The sequence below is a fragment of the Cyanistes caeruleus genome, chromosome 22 (genome assembly GCF_971803275.1).
Source record: "Cyanistes caeruleus chromosome 22, bCyaCae1.hap1.1, whole genome shotgun sequence".
In the NCBI taxonomy this organism is placed as follows: Eukaryota; Metazoa; Chordata; class Aves; order Passeriformes; family Paridae; genus Cyanistes; species Cyanistes caeruleus.
In genome coordinates, this window is record NC_141722.1 from 614,457 (window position 1) to 635,017 (window position 20,561).

Below are 20,561 nucleotides of genomic sequence, written 5' to 3' on the forward strand. Positions count from 1 at the left end.
AAACTCAAACCCCACAGCACTCTAAACCCTGCACCCCCTGTTCCCATAACCCCTCTGCAGCCAAGTCCCCCAACACCCCACAGCACCCAAATCCCCCAAGAGACTCAGCACCCCCATTCCACGATCCCACTGAACCCCAAATCCCCCAGGATCTGTGGCACCCCAAATCCTGATGATCCCACTGCACCCCACACCCCGCAGCACTCCCAAACCTTCATTACCCCAGCACCTCATTCACCCCAAATCCCAATCCCGAATCGAGTCAAAAGGCCACCCAGCATCTTTTTTTTTTTTTAATGGAAATCACCGGTTTTATCAAAAGAACACCTTTATCCCTCCCACTCCCCAATCCCACCCCAAGAGGGGGTTCAGCTGGGAGTGTCCCCCGTGCTGGCGGGGGTGACACCGGCGGTCACTTGGTCGCGCCGCCAGAGCCCCTCGACCAGGGCGTCCAGCACGGGGGCGACCCGGGCCAGCCCCGCCCGAGCCCCGCCGGCCCCCGGGGACCCCCGGGCCCGCAGCACCCGCAGCCCCCACCTCGCCTCGAAGGCCCGCACGTCCCCCTCCGTCACGGCCGCGTGTGGGGCCAGGTCGAATCTGGGGTGGGGAGGGGACACAGGGTCAAGGGAAACAGCAACACCCCGGAAAATCCCCCCAAAACCACCCGAGATCCGTCGGGAGCTGTGAAGGTGTGGGTGTAATGAGGTGGGAGCGTTCTCTGGCTGCCCAGGCACTGAGTGGTTTGAAATCTGAGGGTGCAAACCTGATTGTGGGGTCAAGGGAGACACCAACACCCCAAAAAATCTCCTTGAGGGCGGCAAAATCCTCTAAAAATAAGTAGGAGCTGTGAACCCACTGGTGTAAGGATTTGTGCACGTTCTCAGCCTGCTGAGATACCAAACGCTGAGAAATCTGGGGGTGCAAACCCGTTTTGGGGCGCAGGGAGGAACACAAGGTCTAGGAACAGCTTATAAAAAAACCCCAAAAGCCCGTGAAGGTCAGCGGGAGTCGGGAATGTGCTGGTGTGATGAGGTGTGCCTGTTCTCTGAGAGCCCTGGGGGTGCAAGGGGACCCCCCGAAAGGATACTTGGTGCCCACCACCATCCTGATGATGTCGCGGTCCCCGGGGCCCAGCACGCGGTCCATGAGCGCCGGCAGCTCCTCGAAGGACGCGCGGTCCGTGAAGGAGAACAGGAACAGGGCAGCGTCCGCCTCCTCCTTACAGGCCTGGGGACAGGGACACCCCCTCACCGCGGGGTCCCGGGGGTGCCCCCCACCCCAAAACGCCTCCCCAGCTCACGGGCAGCAGGTGCTCGAATTTCCTGAGCGCTCCATCACCGCAGTCCCAGAGGTGCAGCTGGAACAGGACGGGGCGGCTGCTGCCGCGGGGCTTGGCCGGCCAGAACAGCGTGGTGGCCTCGATGCCTGCGGGGACATCGGGGACCGTCACCCCAGGGACCCCCGGGACCCTGCGGGGACCGTCACCCCCGGGAGCCGGTGTCCCCCCGGGCCGTACCCAGGGTCTCGTGGTGGCCGAGCAGCCCGGGGGTCCCCCCCAGCCAGGCCACCAGCGCTGTTTTGCCGACGCCGCTTCTCCCGGCCAGGAAGAGTTTGTAGGTGACAGTGGGGACAGCCAGGGCGGGCGGCAGCGCAGGGCGCTCCAGCAGACCTGGGGAGGGGGCTCAGGGTGACTCTGGGGGGCTGAGACCCCGGTTTGGGGGGCGCAGGGGGGGCACTCACCGAACACTCTCCGCTGGTTCTTGTGCAGGATGGAGTCCAGGTAGGGGCGGCCGGCGGGGGAGAGAAGCCAGCCCGGCTCCAGCGCCCAGTCCTGCTCTGCCATGGGCCCCAAACCTGGAGCCCCCTTCCCTCATGGGGTCACTGCATCCCGCAGCTTTGGGGACCCCTTCTGGCCTCACCCCAGGGTCCCTAAGTCCTCCATCGGTTCACTAAAACACCCCCCCACGTCCCGGCATCCTCCCGTGGGGTCCCCCAAACCACCCATGGGGTCCCTGACCACCCCTCTGGGGGATGCCTGACCCCCTTCCATGGGGTGTGTGTCCCCCCTGTGGAGTTCCTACATCCTCCCATGGTGTCCCGGACCCCTCATGGTGTCCCTGACCCCTCTCTGGGGTCTCTGTGTCCCTCTCTGGGCTCTCTGTGCCCCTCTCTGGGGTTCCACCACCCTGCCATGTGTTCCCTGACCCCACCATGGGGGTGTCTGTGTCCCCCTGCCACCCCTGTACCCCACCACAGGCTCCTTCCCGTGCACCCCCACAGGGCCCCTGCGGGTTCCCTGGCCCAGTCGGGGGTCCCTGACGCCCCTGAGTGTCCCCATGTCCCTCACGGCCCCTCACGGCCCCTCACGGCCCCTCACGGCCCCTCACGGCCCCTCACGGCCCCTCACGGCCCCTCACGCCATCCCCACTCCCTCAGGAATTGTTCCCGCCCCGGCTCTTTAAAAACGCGGCCCCGCCGCTCACCTGAGGCCGCTTCCGCCTCGCCGTGACGTCACGGTGTGGGCGGGGCGCTGTGGGACCGCGCCCAGCCGCAGCTGCGCATGCGCGGGAGGGTTGGGGGCGCCTGGGGTGACCCCGGTCATGCGGATTTTGGGGGGTCCCCATCCCGAATTAATGACACCGGGACGATTTGGGGTCCCAAACTGCCGGTTTTCCCAGGCCTTGGAGCCCTCATCCCTAATTGCTGACACTGGAATGCTTTGGGGTCCAGCAGCTCCCACACTGGTGGGACTGGAGGTCCCAATTTCCAGCCCCAGCAGGCTCTAGGACCCCCAGCCCCAATTCCCATCTCCAACGGGCTGTGGGACCCCCAGTTCCCAGCACTGGCAGGGTTTGGGGTCTGCATCCCAAGCAGGGTTTGGGATTCCTGAATTCCCAGCTCCAATAGGCTTTGGGGTCCCTGGGATCCCTGAATTCCCAGCTCCAATAGGCTTTGAGGTCCCTGGGATTCCTGAATTCTCAGCTCCAATAGGCTTTGGGGTCCCTGGGATTCCTGGATTCCTGAATTCCCAGCTCCAATAGGCTTTGGGGTCCCTGGTTTCCAACCCCAACAGGCTTTGGGGTCCCCATCCCCAATTTCTGACTCCAGGAGGCTTCAGTGTCCCAAATTCCCTGTGTCCCCCCTTTGTCCCCCTCCACTGCTGCAACATCCCCAGGTGCAGAATTTCCCTTTCTTACCCAAAAAAGACTCAATATCCTCCCCTTTCACTCCTAAAATTCTGAGGGGCGCAGCAGAAACTTCCCCTCCACATCATCCCCAACCCACCCATCCCCAACAGCACCGACCATCCATTTATTTTCCTTTTTATTTGTTAAACCACTAAAAATTCGTGGGGAAGGCGGGGGAGGGACCCCCACGAATCCCCCCAAAACGTACACAAGATTTTAAATATCACCGGAATCGCTTCCCATTGCTGCGCCGGGGGTGGTGGCGGCGTTGGGGACACCTGAGTGGCGCTGGGGGGGACACACCTCGCTCACAGCACCGGATCCCAATCGGGGCCGAATCTCCGCACAACGGCACAGAACCGGGGGGATCCCGGGATGGGAACCCTCCAGGGATGCTCGGCAGGGACAAGGACACCAAGTCCATCCCGGGGTTTGACTCTTTTTTCGTGGTTTTTTTTTTTGGGGGGGGGGTGGGGAGGGATGGATGACAAAAAACATGCAAAGGGCACGCGCCAATCGATGCCGAAGCCTCGAGCGCCTTTCCCACGGCCACGCTCGGAGAGGGAAAAATCCCACAGCTCACCCAAGGTGCTCCTGAGGTCTGGGGGAGGGGAAAAAAAAATGGCATTTTGCTTTTCCTTAGGAGAAACGGGATCGTCGTGGGACCAACGGCTGAGGTGGGATTCGGTGAGGGATTTATTTACAGAGTGGGGAACGCCGCGGGTGAATCCCTCCCCGTCCCCAACGCGGCTGGGATGGGATTTAAGGCTCCGACCGGCAAAAAGCTCAGTGGGAATGGAGAAGAAAAATTTCGGGAAGAAGGGACCACGTCATGGCGCTGCCGGCTTGGGGAGGGCTCCGCTTGTAGGGTGCTGGAGGTTGTTGACCAAAACCTGGCAGAATCCACCCCGTTTTCACCCCCTTGGAGGGGACAGGGGAGGATGGGGGCTGTCCCAGAAGGACGCACAGGTTCAATCCCTTCGGATTTGGATTTAATCTTTGCGAAAGGAGGCACGTGCAAAGATGAGGTGAAGTTACTGCATCGAGGCTGCCCTCGGATTTACCAGAATCTGTCCTTTTTCCCTGGAAAACCCACCCTGTTCCCAGGCTCCAAGGGGCTGCTCCGGCCTTGGATGGCTTCGGGCTGCTGGATTAAACGAAGCCTTGAAGTCTAGAAGGGAATTGGGCAGCCCAATATCTCAGTTTTGAGGGAATAATGGGAATTTCAGAGTATTTTTGCTGGGCAGAGGGGATCAGGGCTGATCCCGAAGCCTGATCCAGCGGGGCAGGGAGAGGAGGGATGCTAACAATCAAGATTTTTGGCATTTTGACACAACAACAACAAAAAAAAATGTCCTTTCCTCCTTCTTTTGGTCCTGCCTGGAGGACAGGGATGAGCGGCAGGTGAGAGGCAAAATAAAAAGGCATCGTGTTTGTGTCGAGCAAAGGTTGGCAGCGCTGGGAGGTTCCCAGTGGGATATTGCTGTTGTTTTCCTGACGAAGTTGAGCACGGAATTAATCAAGCTAACAGCCTCCTGCCTGCTGGAATTTGGGTTATTCCTATAAAACCACTTCTGCTCACAACCCCACGAGGAGCTCAGGAGAGACCGAGGCTCGCCAGCGCTCGGAAAGCAAAGCCAGGAGGATCCCGGCTGCAGGAATTCCCTGGCCGCTCACCCCAAATCCTCGGATCCTTCCCCACCTGTAAACACAACTCGCTCGACTGGGGCTGTACTGGGAACTGCCAGGGCAGTGCTGGAGGGTTCGCTTGGACTTTTATTGGTTTCCTGCTCCCCTAATTCACAGTTTGAACGCCTGTGTGCTGGGAAGGGGCTCGGGAAGGAGGAGGAGCTGCGGGGACGGAGGGGACAGGCGGCGGCGGCGGCCGGGGGCCGCATTATCTCTTTGCTCGCACAAAGTACAAGGCATTTGTTTTGGGGTAATATTTGACGTTTTGTTTCTTGTCCATGAGGCCACCGAATATGATCAGCTCCCCTCGGCCTTGCACCACCGTGTGTAAACTGGTCTCGGGCGGCCCCACCACGGAGCTGCTGTTGAACACTTTCCACTTGACTCGTCCCCGCTCCTTGGTGTCCTTAATGTCCAGCACGTACATCTGCATGGGTTTGCAGTTCATGCTCTGGTACAGCGGCTTGCCCACGTTCAGCGACTGCGGCGGGTGGTGCCCGAGGCGCCGGGCGATGGGGGGCAGCGAGTGCCCCTCGCCCTGGGCGGCGCCCGGCCGCGCCAAGCCCGGCTCGGAGCCCGGGGACCCCGGGGACAGCGCCAGGGGAGGGCTCAGCGCGGCCGAGGGGGCTTTGGAGGACAGAGCTTTGACGGCCTCCAGGCTGCGGCGGAGCGCGCCGGGGGACACGGCGCCGGGCAGGGCGGCGTGGGGCGGGGTGTGGACGCCGTTGGTGTGCTCCGGAGGGTTCCGCGTGCCCGCTGTCCTGCCCTCCGCGCCATCCAGCTGGCACAGGAGGGACGTGGGCTTCTGCTCCCAGCCCAGCTCCGCGGCGGCCAGCCGCAGATCCGTCTGCTCCGGCAGCGAGCCCCGGCGTTTGAGGTCGAAGCCCTCGGCGGCCGAGGGGGTGCCGGGGGACAGGGCCTGCACGGGGCTGTCCAGCGAGGCCCCGCCGGCCGGCGCCGCTCCGGGTGACACGGTGCCGCCGTTGAGCACCGGGGAACTGTCCCCTCTGGCTGGGGACAGGCTGCCCTCCCGCGAGCCCGACGGCGTCTGCCTGCGGGGCCGCAGGGTGCCCCAGCGGCCGTTGACGCAGGGAGCCTCGTCCGTGCTCCTGACCGGAGACTGGGAGCGGAATTCCCGCATCTCGGGCACCAGGGCGGGCGGCGTGGCGCTGATGGGAGACGGGCGGGAGTTGAGGCTGGGGCTCAGCGGGGCTCTGCCGCTGGGGGCTTGGCTGAAGACCACAACACACTGCCCCACCTGCAGGGAAAGCAGGGAGCAGAGGTCAGAAGGAGCCTTTGTGCTGGGGAGAAGCGGTTCCGGAGCGTTCCGGGGAGGGAGTAAAGAGGGAGGGAGCAGGGACCCCGCCGTGCCCGTACCCTGCACGCGGGATGGCACCACAGCTCCGGGGCTCCGTGGTCCTCGTTCTCCACCTTGAGCGGCTGCCACGTCCAGGGGTTGGCCTGCATGTGCAGCAGCCAGGCGTCTTTGAACAGCTGGGGAGGGAAGGGTGACAGATTCAGGAGCCTGGGCTGAGGTTCAGGAGCCCGGGCTGCTGACGGGCTCAGCCCATCAGGGCCATGCTGGGAGCAGTGCTGTGCTGCTGCACACAGAGGATGCTGACCCAGAGCAGGAGCTGATCACACCTCACTATGGACATGGATAAATCCCTTCATCCCCATCTACTACCTCAGTACAAAGGGCTCATCTTGACGAACCTCAGCGAACCCAGGGAGCTGCTCAGAGAGCTCCTGGGGTGAGTTTTATTAATTAAAGCAGCTCCAGCAACAGCTAAACAGCTTCTCTGGAAAATCTACTGGGTGAATTCCCAGATTTGAGGAACAAAATGCCCCCAACGTGCAGAGTGTCCCCAAATCCAGTCCCCAGGTGCCAAGGGGGTGTCCCTGCTCCCCCAGGTACTCACTGCATTGGGACCCCCGCAGCCGCCGAGGATTAGAATGGTCTCGTTGTCTATCACAATCTGGAGGGGACAAAGCAGAGTTTCAGCCTGGGAAGGATTTCTGGCCAGGCCTCCCGGGGCAGACAGAGGCAGGTTCTCAGCTGCACAGGCGCTGCCGGGTTCTGTGTGCCCCAGGATGAGGAGTGGAGCAGGCCTGGGACCGAGCGGGATGCAGGGCTCATCCCACTCCTTGTCCCACAGCAGTTCCTCTCAGAGAGGAGAGCAATCCCTTCCCAGAGCACCAGGGACCCCTCTGCAAAGGGAAGGTGGAAGGATTGTTTGGGAGAGCAGCTGCTGGCAGCACTGAGCTCCCCACGGGCTCCTTTCCACGTTCCAGCAGGAGCCACCCCAGCCCTGCTGGGAGCCCTGCTGGCACCAGCCACACTCCAGCAGTCACTGCCCACCCCAGATGGGGACAGCTGCCTCAGGCCAGGTGACAATCCCGGGATGGGAAGAGGGGAGCAGCCACAAGGGCCCGGAGCCACAGCAGGCTGTGCTGCCCCTGCACTGAGCCGAGGGGACGGGGTGGGGACGGGGCAGGGGTTTGTTCCTCACGGCTCTGAGGCTCTGGGGGAGACAGGGACCGTGCCCACACGGACAGGGCTGCACAGGGAACTGGGAAGGAGCCTGTGGAGAGCTGTCTGGAGCTGGGAGCGAGGCTGGGCCTCGGCTGAGCTCACCTGGGACTGGCCCCCGCGCGGGTGAGGGCTGGGCCCAGAGATGCTGGGCTTGGACCAAGCCCACTGCTCCAGATCCAGCACCCAGACGTCGTTGCTCCTGCAGGGACGAGACAACACGGGCTGAGGATACAACCGGGGATGTGGAACTCGCCTCAGGGCTGGGTTTTATGGCACAATTAGGACTTTTGCAGGCTGGAGCCTTGGGATTTGCTGCAAGAGGCGAAGGGCGTGATAAGGCAGCAGGCAGACCCCAAAATCCTGCAAAAAATTCCTCGTGGGCGACCCCAAGACCATCCCATCCCTGTCCTGGCTCACAGGGGCGCCTGTGTGACCCCCTCACCCCAAACTTACATCTGTCGGGATCCAAGGGAGCCCCCAAAAACGATCATTTTGTCCTCGATGACACAGGAGGAGTGCCCTGCCATGGGAGGGGGGCCGTGGGTGGTCATGATGCAGTTCCACCTGGGAAGAGAGGCAGGAACACGTTCCCCAACGAAGGAAAATGCTGGATCAAAGATCCTCCAGAAGATGTCACGGGGGGAAAACCACAGGGAAAACCTCCAGATATCCAAATAGCAACAAAACTAATTAGAAATCCCAATGTGCTAAACATTTTTAAGGCATGAGCGAGACCCGTGGCCGAGTTGGGAACATCTCCCCTTTCAATTAAGTTTGCCTCAAATTCCTTCCAAGAGCTTTAATTACAGAGTTGTAACGACACAGCCCAAAGTGCGCTGGATAATTGATACTTTTGAGGATGAAAAGTTCTCAGTGCAAGAGGAGCAGGAACCTTCTCCTCATTCCAGCATTTTTCCTTCTCACACACGGGATGGGTGAGAAAGCTGGGTCTAAAATCAGCCAAATGCTGTTGAAAGGGAAAAGGAAAAATTCCTGCCAGCTCCATGGACATTGCTGGATGCTGCAGTCCCGGAGCTGGGAAGGCAGAGGTTGAAGTGATGGAGAAATGTGATTTATCACATCTCCCCGAGGGAGCTGAGTTTTGGATCACCGCTGAAAACAAGACCTCCAGCACTTCACGCTTATCTCAGCAACACCTCAGTGCTCCCAGCCAAAGTGATTAGGCTTTTCAAACACCCAGGTTTCCCACCTGGATGGGGGTGCCAAGGCAGCCTGGAATATTTAGCTACAACTCCAGAAGCATCTGGAAGCAGCAGCACCCACGAGGCGCTTGGCAGCACCCCATCCTCAGCTCTGCTGTGCTTGTGTGGCTTTTTTTTGTTTCAAGAGACACACCTGGGAAAGCAGGACCACGCACAGCTTCCCAGGCATTCCTCCAGCTGCATTCCAGAGCCATTTCTCCAGGATCAAAGCCTGCTCTTACCAGTTTTTGGAGGGGGAGTAGGTGTGGATCTCATCGAAGAACCTCTCGGGCTGGTGCAGGGGGTAAGGGCTGGGCCGGGTCCAGCCCCCAAAAAGCACCAGCAGGTCCTTGTAGACCACCAGCGTGGCCCCAGCCTTGGGAGAGGGGTAGGAACCTGGCAGGGAGGGAGGAAAAGTTAGGAAAATCGTGTTTGAACACAAGCCCCCAACTCTGCATCGTTTCCTCCTGAAGTGTCACAATGGGGAGACTCCACCTTTACAAAAAAAAAAACCTGAAAAAAAAGGAAAAAAAAAGAAAAAAAATGGGCAAAATTAGAGCTGGGAGCTTGGGAAGAAAACTCCTGCCAATTTGTGTCATGGTAATTAGTAGGAGCCTGAAAGCACATCTCAAACACAGCAAAACATCTGTCACTCACTCGCAGGAAATTGCCGGTTTTCCAGCAGATCCCTCCAAATTATTGCTTTAGCGCCAAATAAAAGCAATAATTACCTCCAAATACCTCTAACAGCTCTCCCCCAGGAGGGAGGGAGGGAGGACACAATCCCAAGGCAGCCAGTGTGGCTTGTGCAGATGTGTGGGGTGCTCACATTCGCTGAACCCCGCGTTTGAGGAGCTCTGGCTGTCAATGAAGCCACCCCTCGAGGCTGCAGGATGCAGTGCTGCTTAAAAAATCATGGAAAACCTTTCTGTGTGGCCTGTCTGAGGTTCAAAGGGCTCTGCAGGGAGCGGGGGACTCCTGAGCAGGACCTGCATGAGGACAGTGTGACCTCCCGGGCTCGGTGCCGTTGGGATTTGCCGGGCTCACATCATTCCGTGTGTCCTGAGGCTTTTCCTGAGCTCACCTCTCAGCCCACTGCTGCTTCTGCTGGCCCTGCAGCCCTGGAAGTGCCCAAGGCCAGGCTGGAATGGGATGAGCTCTGAGGTCCTCCCAACCCAAACTGTTCTGGGATTTTATGGTTCCGAACCCGCTTGGAGCAGGAGCAGCCTCAGTGCAGGAAATCTGCTGGAAAGAGCAAGTGCCAAAGGATTCGATCCCTTTGAATTTATGTTGGGAAACTGGAAACATCCACTGCAAAATCCCAATCCCTGCCTGCCCCTGGAGCCAGGGGTGCTGCTGTGTGAGGTGTGGAGCAGCTGAAGCCTCTCCAGCCCAGCTGGCTCTGAGCATCCCGGCTCCCACAGCACCCAGCAGCGCCCAGCAGTGCCCAGCAGTGCCCAGCAGTGCCCAGCAGTGCCCAGCAGCGCCCAGCAGTGCCCAGCAGTGCCCAGCAGTGCCCAGCAGCACCCAGCAGTGCCCAGCACACTCCCCCAGCGCTGCAGCCGCTCTTCCCAGCCCATCCAGGAATCCTGGAATCCTCATCCCAGCCCCACGGCTCCCTGCCCGCCCCTGGCAGCGGGGCAGCTCAAGGGCACGGCTCACACGTGGCCGTGGTGGCACCTCTGTCCCCTCCCCTGTCCCAGCAGGACTGGAGAGACACAATTTCAGCAGGGAATGACACCCAGAACAGACTATTTCTAAAAGAAAGCGGAGCAGCTATTTTAGGATGCTGCAGCTGAGGGAAGCAATTCCACCACAATGGGTTCCAGGTGCTGGGAGGGGAGAGCCCAGCAAAAAGCAGCCCCTGGACTGATGCAGAAATGGCCCCAGTGTCCCTTCCCCAGGGACAAAGTGTCCTGCTGCTGCCCCCAGCCCACGGAGATGAGGGGAAAATGGGATTTTCAGAAGCACTTAATGCAAGGTCAGGCATGGCCAGAGCTGCACCGAGGGCTCCATGAGGATCAGGTGCCAGTGAGGGTCACATTTGGTGAATTCCAGTTCTCCTGGCTCGTTCCATGTGTGCAATTCATTAACCCACACCAGCAGGTTTCCAGCCTAAATAATTCCCTGGCAGTGCACAAAGTTCTCCTCCTAAGCCTGGCACCACAATGAAACATTTTATTTGGTGAATAACATTTTATCCCAGGTGATTCCACCAGGAATACCACAGGGTGCTGGGGTTACACTGGGTTATTTTTACACACAAAAGGGGGCAGCTAGAGTCATTCCAAGATGGAAAAACATTGGCACCTTGCTCAGTGGTGAGGAAAGTCACCCTCCCTGTGCTGAAAGCTGAAGGTCAGCCCCGGCTCAGCCACGGAGACAATTCCCAAGTGAGTCAGTGCCGTGCAAACAGCCCAGGGCAGAGGCCAGCCCCGGTTCTGCAGGAAGCTTTGCCTGTTATTGGACATTGTAGAGATGTAAATGAGCTGAGTTTCATTCTGCAGCGCAGGAAAACTCGGCATTTTACAAGTCCAAGGAGTGCTGGCCTCTCAGAGCCTCTTCCCACGGCAGAACCGGGCTGTCTGTGGGTGCTCTCCACAATCAGGTGCACCACAGGGACACGTGGAAAATCTGAGGAATTCATGCTGTTTATCCCTAAAGCAAGGGAGAACTGCTGGATCCTGGGGAAGGGCAGGAACATCCCGAGGGAGCTGCTGGAAGGGGGAAGGAAGGCAGCTGGGTGACCTCAGGACTCAGGCATGCGGAGGGACACGGGACATCAAAGGGACTCCAGGAGCTGGTCAAAGTCCGAGCCCTCTGGAGATTGTGGGAGGTGGGAGCGGCCCTTCCAAGGCTCCCAGGAGCACAGGGGATCCTCTCTGGGATTGCACACGGATCGGGCTGAGGAGCCATCGGGGCCTGGGCAATGAACTGCACCGTTCCCAGGGGTCCTGGGGGAGAACTGGCTGTGTGCCTGAGCTCCCCACCCCAGTATCACCATCCAGCCCAGCATCCAGCTTATCCCTCCATGTCCCAGCCCAAAATCCAGCTTATCCCTCCATGTCCCAGCCCAAAATCCAGCTTATCCCTCCATGTCCCAGCCCAAAATACAGGTTATCCTGCCACAACATCATCCAGCATCCAGGTTATCCCTCCATGTCCCAGCCCAAAATCCAGATTATCCCTCCATGTCCCAGCCCAAAATACAGTTTATCCTGCCACAACATCATCCAGCATCCAGGCTATCCCTCCATAACATCACCCAGCATCCAGCTTATCCTGCCACAGCACCATCCAGCATCCAGGTTATCCCTCCATATCCCAGCCCAAAATCCAGATTATCCTGCCACAGCACCATCCATGTTATCCCTCTGTAGTCCAGTCCAAAATCCAGGTTATTCTGCCACAGCACCATCCAGGTTATCCCTCTGTAATCCAGCCCAAAAGTCAGGCTATCCCTCCATGTCCCAGCCCAAAATCCAGGCTATCCCTCCATGTCCCAGCCCAAAATCCAGGCTATCCCTCCCGGGGATGAAGGTGTGAGCAGGCTGAGGGGGCAGCACGGTTCACTCCTGCTGAGCACAGCAGGCTCCATCCCTGCACAGCTGATGCTGTTCTTTCTTTCTGCAGGGATGAGGAGTTAAAGGCTGGGCTGAGCTGTTTGATTTCCCTGCTGATGGATTTTCCTGCCTCGCAAAGCCAAAAAAACCAACGGAAGATCTCCGGCTCCCACAGATGTTTGGAAAAGAAACGCCAGCCTGTGACGGCTCCCGACACGAGCTCTGGCCGGTTTATCTGGGTTGGATCTGTCCTTATAAGCAGTTTTTAAAGGCTGGTTATCCAGCCCCTAAAGCCAGCGGAGCTGCACGTGCACAGATTAACGGGAACAAAGGAAAAGCTGGGCTTGAAGGGACAGGGAGAGCCAGAGCAGCTCTCACCTCTGCCAGGGGCAGCCCAAAAAGCAGCTGGAGCGGGGAGCAGAAACGCTCACCACAGATTATCAGCTGGAAGGGCTGGCTCAGGGTTGGGAATATTCTCCAGGAGGGGCTGGGGGGCTGCACTGAGCTGGGGAAAAGGGAACACATGGGAAGATTTGTGTCAAGGGGATCTCTGAGGAGCTTTACTTGTGGAGAAGGACGAGGGCTGCAGCCAGGAGCTGTTTCTGCTGGGTCTGGTGGATCCTGAGGGAGCCAACTGCTGCCATTGCAGGCGGCTGGATTTCCATGGAACACCCGGATAACCAAAGCCAAGTGTCCAACCCCAGAGCTGAGAAATTAAAGGATTTTCCCCATGGATTTCCAGGTGCAAAGGAATCCAAGCTCCCAGGTTCAAGAGCCACTTGCAATCTGCACTCCGGGAGAGCATCCCTGGGCAGGGGCTCGGGGCTGCCCTTTCACAAGAACCCTGGAATGGTTTGGAAGGGACCTTAAAGCTCATCCCATTCCACCTCCTGCCGTGGGCAGGGACACCCTCCACTACTCCAGGGTGCCCCAAGCCTGGCCTTGGACACTTCTTCCCAAGAATGGTGCCTGTTTTGCACTCTGAGCGATCCCAAAGTGGATCCAACCCTGCCCACCATGAGTTTTGTGTTTCCACGCTCAAGCAGGAGCTGGTTTTTAGTCTGGCTCTTAGGCTGGACCTGGATTTTCAAATCCCAGTTCCCAGCCTGGAACCCTCATCTACCCCAGCCTGAACACCTCCCACCTCACACAGCTCCATCCCAAACCTTCCCCCTTCAACTGGGAGCAAAACCAGTGAAGATAAAACCAGTAAACCCCAGTGCTTCCCAGGCCAGCTGGGGTTTTTCCACAGCAGCTCCATGCAGATCCCTGCCAGGTTTCCCAGGGGGAAGAGGACAAGCTGCTGAGCAGCAGCCCCGAGGCCAGGGGAGCATCCCAGCAATCCCAGCAGGAGCACTGGATTCGGGAGGTGCCGAAGGAGCGCTCCCATGGGAGGAGCAGACACCCCTGTCGCACACCCACTCATTCCCAAAGCCAAACCCAACACCCTGCTCAGCTGCCTCGGATCCAGCATTTCACATTCACCTGTTTTTAATCCCAAAACGTCTAAAACAGAGCACTGGGATTAGGAACACGTTCTAGACCAGCTCTGACCAGGCCTGCCTTAACCTCAGAGCCTTTAAAAGCCACAGAAGGATCATTTTCTCCTACCAAACCACAGGCAATTTAGTGTTCCCTTCCAGAAAAACCCCAAATTCCACGCTGGGAAGCAGACAGGAATTCAGCCTCGCAGGAGTTTTACAGAAAAACAGAACAAGATCTGATTTATCTCCTCAAGCAGAGCGACAAAACCTCCGCAGGCACAAACATCCTCCCGGGAAGGAAGTGGGGGAACATGCCGAGTTTATCTGCAGTTTCTGGGGGGTCACACCAGCAGCCCCCCGGTGCTGACACACCGACAGGATTCCCAGCGTGGATTTCCAGCCCGCAGTGACTCGGCACTGAGCTGCAAGCCCAGTCAAAGCCCGGCGTGGCAGCCAAGCTTTGGCTTCTCGCAATCCCGGGGAGGAGGAGGCAGCAGCCCCGGGCAGGATCAGTCACCTCCGCGCTGTTGCAAGGTGCCCCTGGGTATTTATTTAACCCCGGCGTTTGCGAGGCGCTGCCGCTGCGATAAAGCCGTGGAGAGGGAGAGGCAGCGCCCTCTGAACCCCGGGGATCTCCTGAGTCAGCCTGGGCGAACGCCTGGCAAAAATCTCCTGGTGCAGCAACTGAGCAAACACGGCCGAGACAGACACAGCGGGCTCGGCCTCGCGTCTCCAACAGCCACGAGCCGGGGTCACTGGGACTCCTGCTGGGATTCCTGCTGGGATTCCTGCTGGGATTCCTGCTGGGATTCCTGCTGGGATTCCTGCTGAGATTCCTGCTGGGATTCCTGGTGTGATTCCTGGTGTGATTCCTGCTGGGACTCCTGGTGTGATTCCTGCTGGGATTCCTGGTGTGATTCCTGGTGTGATTCCTGCTGGGATTCCTGGTGTGATTCCTGGTGTGATTCCTGGTGGGATTCCTGGTGTGACTCCTGGTGTGATTCCTGGTGTGATTCCTGGTGTGATTCCTGGTGGGATTCCTGGTGGGATTCCTGGTGGGATTCCTGGTGGGATTCCTGCTGGGACTCCTGGTGTGATTCCTGCTGTGATTCCTGCTGTGATTCCTGCTGTGACTCCTGCCACAATTCCTGCTGTAACTCCTGCTGTGATTCCTGCTACAATTCCTGCTACAATTCCTGCCATGATTCCTGCTGTGATTCCTGCCCCAATTCCTGCTGTGATTCCTGCTGTGATTCCTGCCCCAGTTCCTGCCCCAATTCCCGCAGCTCCAGGGCAGGAGAGGTTTCACTGGGCATCAGCTGTCCCTTGTCCCCGGGGCGAGCTCACCCTTTGGGAAAGGCCCCGCACGAGGGGCTGCTCCTGCCAAAGCTGCTGTTCCCCCCGGGCAGGATCCCTGCCTCCACGTGTGTTTATCCCCATCTCCAGTGATTTAACAGCTCCCTGAAGCAGCCCCTGGAGAGCTCAGTGCTCCCAGAAAGGGCTGTGTTCCCCGCAGGAGGCAAAGGAAGAGTCGGGAATTGCAGGAACACGGAGAACAGGGAGAGCGGGGCTGTGTCCCAGCCCTGCTGAGCTCCGCGCTTTCCGCTCCCGGATCGTCCCAAAATGGAGAATCCCAAAATGAGTGGTGTTCCAGGAAACGGCTGCTGTGTCATTTGGGTGAGGTTACAGCAACCACGGGGCTCCAAACCTCAGCCATCCTCTAAAGAGCACGCTGTGGGCACAGCCAGAGAATCCCAGAAGGATCTGGGATGGAAGGGACCTCACAGCTCATCCCACCCCAGCCCCTGCCATGGGCAGGGACACCTTCCACTGTCCCAGGCTGCTCCAAGCCCTATCCAGCCTTGGACATTTCCAGGGATGGGGAATCCACAGCATTTCTGGATGCAGGGAGATGGAGGAAGTGCAAAAAGCGTGGGAAGAGCCAGGGCTTTGCTGCTCCCAATATTTGCTGCAGGGACAGCAGCTTTTTACTGGAACCTTCCTGCTGAAATTCCCAGCACAGGAAGGGAATTTCAGCCCAGCTCTTTGCACTCCCCTCCCGTGCTGCCTCCCCGCTTTCAACCCATCAGTTACTGAACCTCGCTCCCTCCACGCCAGGGAAGCACTTTTATCCCTCATTCCAGTAATTCCAGCCCTGAACGCCAAACTCCCTGAATATTTCACGTCAGGAACCAAAACCCACCTCTGGACTGTGGACAAGCACACACGAGTGCCCGAGTTTCCGAGCGGATGCTTTGGGGAAAGGTTAAAATCGGGCCGGGAGCTCCGGGATGCGCAGAGGCTGGGATGGCACACGGTGCTCAGCACGGATTAAAGTGCTCTGGGAATGCTGCCTGCTCAATCCCAGATATTACCCACCTAATCCTGGGGGACTGAGTCCTCAAGGCAAAGGCTGGGCTGCCTTGGAAGGAGCTCTTGCCGATAGATGTCAGCACAGCCTGCCCGAAATTCCCAGGAGGAGCTTTCCTTCCCAGCTGGCAGCGCAGCCATGGGACTGGGGGGTTTTATCCCACAAAGGACGGGGAGGAAGGTGCTGTCAGACCAGGAAAATGGGATAATTGGGTGTGAAACCAGCAGGGAATTTGTGTCCAGGGAAAGCATCACCCCCGGGTGCCTCCCAGGCCTCGGGAAGGAGGGATGGGCTCGCTCTGGGGTGCAACACATTCATGAGATGTGAGACACCACCAGTGTCAACAACCCCGTGTGTGGCTCTGGGAGCCTTTTTCCTGAAAAGGAAATAAATTGGAGATGATTTGTCCGAGCCACAGCTCGCAAATTCCTCGGCTCCAACCAAACTCAGACGAGCGAGATGTTAAATTCTCCGCAGGGCTGGGAAATCAAACTTGTCAGGAAAAAATAAAAAATAAAATAAAATCCTGATAGATAAAAAAAGAAACAAAACCCTCTTGGAAAATCCAGCCTACCTTCTGCCTAGGTTGAAGGGATGACAGACCTGCACTCTGGGATCATTAAATGCAAATTGTTTTTCGAGTGCGGGTGTTCCAAGGTGGAGGAGGGAGTAGCTACTACTACTGTTACTACTACAACTACCTGCTGGTACTACTGGGAGGGATTCCTGTCCAAGGGCAGGCTGGGCAGGGTGTGAAGCAGGCTGGGGTGGTGGAAGGTGTCCCCCAGGTGTGTACTGAGGGCAGAGGAACCGACAGAGGAACCAGCTCCCCACTGCAGCAGCCGCTGCCCTCCAGCCCTTCCTCTCCAGCTCCCTCCTCTTCTCCCTCCTTCCCTTCCCACGGGGCTCCTGCCACCTCAGGCTGATCCCACTCTCAGGGTGAGGGATCATTTCCTGAGGGAGGGCTACAGCCCAGCCCTGCTCCGAGGAGCCCCTTTCCCACTGCAGGGAATGTTTGCCCCCCGTGTTTTCCCCCACGAGCTTCCTGCGGCGCACAGAGAGCAGGGAACGGCAGAGGGAGGGGGAGTGCTGTGGCCTGCTGGGGTAAAACCCTGCCAGCCCCTGCTCCTGGGCACATCCCCACCTCCCTGGGCCGCTATCCGGGGCTTCTTCAAAGCCATTCCTGGGAGGCAGCAGGCTCCCGAGGCTGGGCACACCTTGCTGGGGTTGCTGAGCTGACTCTGCCCCCTCCCTGCAGCCCCGGGAGCAGAAAGGAGCCCACAGTGGCTCTGGGACCCTGTCGGATGTCGGGAGCCGCTGGAAAAGCTGTGGGAGCACAGCAGGGATGAGGAGCTGCTGGAGGGAGGGGAGGATGGAGCCAGGTAGGGATGTGGGGCTCGGGAACGGGAGGCACAGCAATGTTTTCCCTCGGAGGTTTCCCATTCCACTGAGCAGTCATTGCCTCAGCAGGAAAGCCCTTCACCCCCTGTTGGGAGGGAGCAGAGTGCCCTGCTCCCAGACCTTCTGGCTTTTCCTGCCTGGTTTGGTGAAGGCAGCTGAGGGATAAATCCCACAGTTCACACTGGGTGGGTTTGGTACCTGCGTGTCCCTGGGACTGATCCATGGCCGTCCCAAGGCTGGATGCCAGTGGGATGCGGTTTGGATCCAGACAACAGAAACCTTCCCGAGGTTAAACACAGCCAGAAAGGCCAGGAGCTGGAGGAGGACAGAGCCTGGCAGGTCAAAGGGAACAGAAGTTTGAGTGCTGTAAAGCTAAACCCGTGGATTAATCTCCTGGAAACCAGCAGCGCCTTCCCAACCAGGCGGCACATGATGCAGGAAAAACAACAACAACAGAAAACAAACCTTCACTTGATTTGGGTTGATTTCTCATCTCTTGCCCTTGAGATATTTCATATTGAACACCACAAATTCCATTAGAGACGTTCTGCAGAACCAGCCAGGCAAAGAGAGGAACAAATGAAGATGGATCCAGGGGCTGGGAACAGCCCTGCTCCCACCTCGGAGCTGCCAGTCCACCCTCTGCAAGGGCAGGAATGAAATCCAAACTCCACATCCAGGGACACTGGTGGAGAGTTTGTCTGTCAAAGGCTTGGTAGGAGCCTCCTTGTAAAACTGGGAGCCCAAAATAAAGGAGGAAAAGATTCCATATATTTAAAGTGGAGAAAGCAATTTCAAACCACCTTTCAAAGCCTGCAAAGTCCTGAGGGGCAGAAATGAGGGATGGGATAAGGAAGAAATGTGTGTAAGGAAGAATTCAGGTGTGTGATCAGGAAGGAATCAGGTGCAGGATAAGGGAACTACGGGCAGGAGGCTCACAGGATTAAAGCTGAGCTTCCCAAGGGGGCAGAAGTCACTCCGACCTCGAGGACTCCAAGAGGAGTCCCTGCCCTTTGGAAAGGCTCTTGGAGGGAAAGCCATGGATTTTTGGAGGATAACACAGAATGTTTCAGCTCTGCAGAGGCAGGAACGAGCCCTGCTGCCACCAAACCCAAAGGGAAAAACCACCCAGATCAGGAAAAGAGCTGGAAAAAGCTTTCCTCTCTCCCAGGCTCACCAAAACCGCTCACAGCACGACACATTTCCCTCCACCCCCTTCACCTGCTCCACGCTGGAGGCTCAGGCACTCAGCCATAATCAGAGAGGTTATTCCATGCCAGGAATGAGCTCCTGGATCCTCCTGGCTCCCGGGACACCGAGGGCCGTAGTGGGCTCAAGGTGATCCTGAGTTTTTAATAAAGCTGAGCTTTTCCTTCCATCAGACGTGGTGTGGGGCAAGGTCAGAGGCACAGGGGACACTGAGAGAGCTTTGGTCAGGGTTTTGGGGGGTTTGAATGCCCAAAGCAAGGCCTTTGGGAGCCTTCCTGGGAGCTCCACTGTGAAACTCCACTGACTGGAAAGTTGTTTTGAAAACTCGCCGCTGTGTTCTAGAAGGGGGAGATGAAAAACAAGGCTGGGCTTTTTAGCTCGGGGCAAGGTTTTTGCACAGCTTTGTCAAGGCCAAACCTCTCTGCTCCACCAGGACCACATCTGACACCAGGAGTCTCTCCCGAGCCTCTCCTGCCTCCTTCGGGCTGCTGCTTTTGTTGACACAACACCATCAAAGGCACCTTTCCCTCAACCCCAAAGGGAAACCTGATCCTCCCACTCCCTGAAGAGCTGAGGAGCACCAGGAGCTTTTCCTGTGTCCTGCTGGGGCCACCCAGGAGCTTTCAGCAGTGCCAGCTGGAGCAGCACGGAGGATCAGAGAGGATCGGGGCATCACACGGAGGAGGAGCCTCCAAACCTGATCTCCAAATCCTGAAAGATGAGGAGCTTTTCCCTGTCCCCAGTGTGAGTGTGGGGACAGGAAACACCAGGAGAGGAGTCCTGGGGAGGTGCCCCTGCAGGGCAGCAGCACCAGGAGCCTCCTCCCAGGAAGGGGAAAAGCGGAGCCTCGGGGCTCCTGAACTCCTCTTGGATCCCAGAGGGATATCCCAGCCTGCAGTGGGAAAACAACAGGGACAGGGAGAGCCCTTCCAGCCCTCCTGACTGCCCTGGCAGCTGGAGCAAGGTGGGAGCAGCAGGGGGAGGATAAAGCAGACCCAGGAGGAGGAGGAGGATGTGCAGATCCTACAGGAATGCAGCTGCAATGCCTCTCCCTGCAAAGCCCTGGTGGTTCCAGCACCATTCCTGACTTTATAAACACAACAGGCTCACTTTTAAAGGGAAAAGCTTTTCACCTCTGTGCCATGAGCCCCTGGGACAGCAAAGCTCCTGGCCTTTTTGTCCCTAATTCAAAAAGGGATTTTCTGGTGTGGTTCTGGCTGAGACCAAGCCTGAAGAGAAACAGCCCAGGCAGGGCAGCAGGAGATTCTGCCTGTGACTTATCCCTGCAGGATGCTGTGGACAGGAGGCTCCAAAGTGCCTGGGGCTTCTCTGGGAGCTCCCCTTGCACAGGGATTGGGGTGGGAGCTCACCAGAAGGGTTCCACATGGAAACAGGACAAACCTTCCTTGCCAGCAGGGCAGCAGATGCAGGGATGAACCCCTGCTCAGCCGAGTCCAGGCATCAGAAAAGGCCTCACCACAACCCCCTGCAGCTCCTGCTGTATGAACTGATGGAATCATGGAATGGTTTGGGCTGGACCTTAAAGCCCACCCAGTCCAGGGACAACTTCTGCTGTCCCAGGGTGCTCCAAGCCCTGTCCAGTCTGTGCCAGGGCCTCATCCCCCTCACAGGGAACAATTCCTTCCCAATATCCCATCTGACCCTGCCCTCTGGCATTCCAGGCCCTTGTCCAAAGTCCATCCCCAGTGTTCCTGGAGCCCCTCCAGGTACTCAGAGTCCTGGGACTCTGTTTCAAATGGGCTTTGGTTTCTCTCCTGGATGTTCAGCCCATTTTTGGGGAGCACCAGGGACTCTTGCCACTGGAACCAGCGTGCTCCAGCTGGACTCACGGGAGTGGGGCCTCACCCTGGCCTCCAGCTGGATAAACACATTCCAGCACAAAGCACCCCCAGCCCCT

The 20,561-nt window shown here is 58.2% G+C and overlaps 2 protein-coding genes across 3 annotated transcripts in view; both read right to left on the reverse strand.

Annotated features, from left to right (window-relative positions):
- Nucleotides 1-279: 279 nt before the first annotated feature.
- On the reverse strand, nt 280-2,511 carry CPLANE2 (ciliogenesis and planar polarity effector complex subunit 2). Its single transcript, XM_086860744.1, has 6 exons — nt 2,484-2,511; nt 1,741-1,854; nt 1,517-1,669; nt 1,301-1,425; nt 1,088-1,227; nt 280-597 (listed from the first exon to the last, which is right to left on the reverse strand). Exons 2-6 carry the CDS (start codon nt 1,841-1,843, stop codon nt 369-371), a joined length of 750 nt encoding a protein of 249 aa, XP_086716870.1. The 5' UTR covers nt 1,844-1,854; nt 2,484-2,511; the 3' UTR covers nt 280-368.
- Nucleotides 2,512-4,944: 2,433 nt separating this feature from the next.
- The window catches only part of FBXO42 (F-box protein 42), a 35,419-nt gene continuing 19,802 nt past the window's right edge, over nt 4,945-20,561 (reverse strand). For both annotated transcript variants that reach the window (XM_086860435.1, XM_086860436.1), the window contains 6 exons: nt 8,858-9,011; nt 7,867-7,977; nt 7,516-7,612; nt 6,800-6,856; nt 6,255-6,371; nt 4,945-6,135 (listed from right to left, as the gene is read on the reverse strand). In XM_086860435.1, the coding sequence (XP_086716561.1) occupies nt 5,086-6,135; nt 6,255-6,371; nt 6,800-6,856; nt 7,516-7,612; nt 7,867-7,977; nt 8,858-9,011 (1,586 nt within the window). In that variant the 3' untranslated portion in view covers nt 4,945-5,085. The remainder of the gene's footprint in view (nt 6,136-6,254; nt 6,372-6,799; nt 6,857-7,515; nt 7,613-7,866; nt 7,978-8,857; nt 9,012-20,561) is intronic.

Excerpts from the sequence above, each read along its gene's own strand:
- CPLANE2 (XM_086860744.1), bottom strand. The coding sequence starts at position 1,843 with ATGGCAGAGCAGGACTGGGCGCTGGAGCCGGGCTGGCTTCTCTCCCCC. Across the intron at positions 1,670-1,740 it reads GAACCAGCGGAGAGTGTTCG|GTCTGCTGGAGCGCCCTGCG; the intron begins GTGAGTGCCCCC and ends CCCCCTCCCCAG. Across the intron at positions 598-1,087 it reads AGGATGGTGGTGGGCACCAA|ATTCGACCTGGCCCCACACG; the intron begins GTATCCTTTCGG and ends TCCCCACCCCAG.